Consider the following 3,515-nt stretch of genomic DNA (forward strand, 5'->3'; position numbering starts at 1 on the left):
TTGAGCAAGACCCTTTGCATCCCCTGAGCCTCAGTTTCTCCATCCAGGAAAGAACTCTTGGCCTCCTCCCCACCAGAACCCTCCCAGATTCTCTAATTTTAATGAGCTTTGTACCCATTTTGGAGATCCATATTATGGTTCTCAAATACATCCTTAAACTGCCTTCCTCACCCCTTTAATTAGGAAACAGCTACAGCTGAAAACACAGAATGTAGACTGGTGGGGCCCACAGCCCTCCCCGCTTCATTGGTGAATCCTGGAAGAGAAACCAAGTAGTGATGGTTCCTGGACTTTTCCTCTCACTCAGGTAGGGAAGGGCAAATGGCCCACGGGGTTGGCAGGAATCCCAGCATACTCTTGAGGTGGGATGGTGTAGTGGGTTGAGTGGCGGACCCAAAAAGACGTTCACGTCTTAATCCCCAGAGTCTGAATGTGAGCTTGTTTGGGAAAAGGGAAAAGATGTAAGGGTCTTAAGGTGAGATCATGCTAAATTTAGGGTGGGCCTAAAAACAAGTGTTCTCATAAGACAGAGAAGAGAAGGATGAGGCTACCATGTGAAGATGGAGGCAGAGCCTTGGCTGGAATCACCAGAAGCTGGAAGAGGGAGCATGTCCCTGCCAACACCTTGATTTCAGATTTCTGGCCTCCAGAACTGTGAGAGAATATATTCCTGTTGTTTTAAGCTATCAAGTCTGTGGTGATTTGTTATGGAGATCCCAGGAAATTAATAAAGGAGGTAAGACCAACTGATGGCCTAGTCCAATGGGAAGGAGGTGGCACTTGTGGCTATGGAGGCAGAGGGTAGTGCTACATGAAGGGGGGACTAGTGAGGGGAAGAGGGCAAGAGCACACAGATCAATAGATTTGGATGGAAGATGGGGGATATGACAATCTAATCCATGGGCCAGCAGGCCCCCCAGAAATGCCACTAAAAGGATGATGGGGAAGGTAGGAAAGGACACACCACATAGTACAAGGTCCAGGGACTTTGAGGACAGGTAAATAGCTGGTTGAAGCTGAAAGACATGTTGGATTGGCCCTAATTAGGATCAAATTTAACACTACAGAAGGGGAGTCTGGGGCACACTGCCAGATAAGACCCTGCACAGCCATTCCGGTGGGCTGTGCCACAGACTAAAAGAGGAAGGGAGTGCTGTCAGAATATTATACTTGGGGTCTCAGGGGAAGGTACCTCAGATCAGGTTAAGGGAGAAGATATAAGGATTTGGTAGATCACTTGCAGCCCATGATCCTTTTCCCCGCCTCAGATAAAGCAGTGATGCTCAGCTAAAGCTGACCTTAGAAGGTGAGGGGAGAAGAAGCCATTGAAAGAAACTGCATTCCCTTACAATGGTCCAGGTAAATGGGGGATGGGGTAACATAATGACAAATTGATTCAGCTCAGGCCCAGGTTCCATTTTGTCTTTTGCCAGAAGAGTACACATGATGTCCTGCTGGCCAGGACCTTGTAGGTCGGCGTGGTTTGCAGGAGGAGAGGGGTGGGGTGAGGGATGATGGAGAGGGCTGTATTGGAACATTTCACCTGCTGGGGGGTGGTCCGAGAGGTGGTTACCATTGGTCTTTCAGTAGGGGGTAACCAAATGCCAAGTTGCATCAGCATCCCGGTGGTTTCCGCTGGGCCAGCACTGGCAGAGGTTAGGTGGGGAGAAGCCCACATCAGGGCACACATATGACCACGTCCAAGTTCAGGCTTCGGCAGCCTCCTATTTCTCGAACGCAGCCACTGCCTGGGACGCGGACGCTGTCTGGGACGTGGACACTGCCTGGGGTTCCGGCTGCTGGTTCTGAGCGCAGAGCTGGACGCGCATCTCTTGCAGCTGCGCCCGCAGCTCCTCCAGGGCGCCCTGTGGTGGCGCGGTCTGCACCTGCGCCTGCAGCGCCTCCAGTGCCAGCGCCAGGTGGCCCACTTCGTCCTGCAGAGCGTTCCAAGCGGCGCGCTGCTCCTCCTCCTTGTGGCGCTGCTGCACCTGGTGGCGCCAGTACTCCAGCACCAGGCAGCCGCCGCCCACGATGAAGATGGTGGCTTCGCCCAGCAGCTCCGCGCCCAGCTCAGCAGCCGCCTCCTCGTTCAGCGGCTTTATGACTGTGCCCCGGAAGCCCATGATGCGCATCTTGGTCCGCATCTCCACCCAGTGGTACACTGTAGGGGAAGAGAGGGGTCAGGCCGCGCTCTGGGAGCCCCCGGCAAACCCCACCCCTTCGCGCTTCGGCGTCTCCGTCGGAGCAACGCGGACGAAGCAGCCAGAGTAGCTGCGGGGTTTGCGGGAGAGCTTTAAACAAGACCTGCGCCTGGCCTCACCCAAGGTAATGCAGTCACCTGGCCTGGGGTGACCGAGGGTATCTCTTAAAAGCGGCAGATTCTGGCGGGCAGCTGGCGATGAGAAACACTGCCTCGGAGAGGCGGTCCTTAGACTGGGAGTTCAGCCTCTAGAGGGTCACCAGAAGCTTCCAGAGCTCAACCTTCTCCGAAGGTGTAAAGGTTCAATTGCCAGATGCTTAGCTACCTCTGCTCTCCCTAAATCGCGGTGCTGCGGTCCTCTACCCTGGCACTGTCACCACCACCACCACCCCCTTCCCAGAAGAAATACCAACTCCCTTTCTTTCCTTATCTTCCCAAAATGCAGAGGTAGGGCTGCGGTGGAGGGCGACCTCCTAGCTCCAAATACAGGACAGGTGAAATGTGGAAGTCCATGCTAAGTGCCTCTAAGCACAGGGTAACCGATCCTTTCTGCAAGTATGGTGGCTCCAATACTCGATTTTCACCAACCACTGCGGTGGAGGGCGACCTCCTAGCTCCAAATACAGGACAGGTGAAATGTGGAAGTCCATGCTAAGTGCCTCTGAGCACAGGGTAACCGATCCTTTCTGCAAGTATGGTGGCTCCAATACTCGATTTTCACCAACCCTGAAGGTGGAGCTAGGAGTTGTGAGCTCCTCACGGTGAGGTTTTGGGCACATACGTTGGGAGCAGCTCAAGAGTTGAGTGGTGCTACTGAACAAAAACTTGCTTGCCTAGCTGCTTCTTTACTAAGGAAGGTTCTCAGCCCTTCAGCCTTTAAAACCAACCTAAAACCCATGCTAAACCCTAACTCACTACTGAAATAATTAATATTAATCTAAGGGTACAGGCAATTATAGGGGGGAAACCCTGTCTAGCTCCTTTGGAAATTCATTTCCAATATATCATTTTACTTTTTTTTTTTTTTCCTTTTTTGTCTTTTTTCGTGTCCGGCAATGGATCGCAACCCTCAGTGTTGTGCCCGTACCGGACCGGGACCAGCAACGGGATCGCAACCCTCGGTGTTGCGCCCACACCTTGCTCAGCCAGTGAGCGGGAACCGGTCTGTATGTGGGATCCGAACCCTCGGCGGGAGCGCCGCTGCACTCCCAAGCGGCGCACTGTATCAGTGCGCCACCGGGCCGGCCCAGCACTGTGTTTCTTGTATGTGCCATCTCTCCAAGGCTAAACCCACACGGCTCTCCAAGGTCATGAG

At 53.4% G+C, this 3,515-nt stretch overlaps 1 protein-coding gene across 1 annotated transcript in view; it reads right to left on the reverse strand.

Moving 5' to 3' along the window:
• Nucleotides 1-653: 653 nt before the first annotated feature.
• Nucleotides 654-3,515, reverse strand: part of LOC103594529 (optic atrophy 3 protein) — a 38,404-nt gene continuing 35,542 nt past the window's right edge. Inside the window, exon 2 of the mRNA XM_008577758.1 lies at nt 654-2,161. Coding sequence (XP_008575980.1) covers nt 1,725-2,161 — 437 coding nt within the window. The 3' untranslated portion in view covers nt 654-1,724. The remainder of the gene's footprint in view (nt 2,162-3,515) is intronic.

Source organism: Galeopterus variegatus, unplaced genomic scaffold (assembly GCF_000696425.1).
Source record: "Galeopterus variegatus unplaced genomic scaffold, G_variegatus-3.0.2 Scaffold1573, whole genome shotgun sequence".
Lineage (NCBI taxonomy): Eukaryota > Metazoa > Chordata > Mammalia > Dermoptera > Cynocephalidae > Galeopterus > Galeopterus variegatus.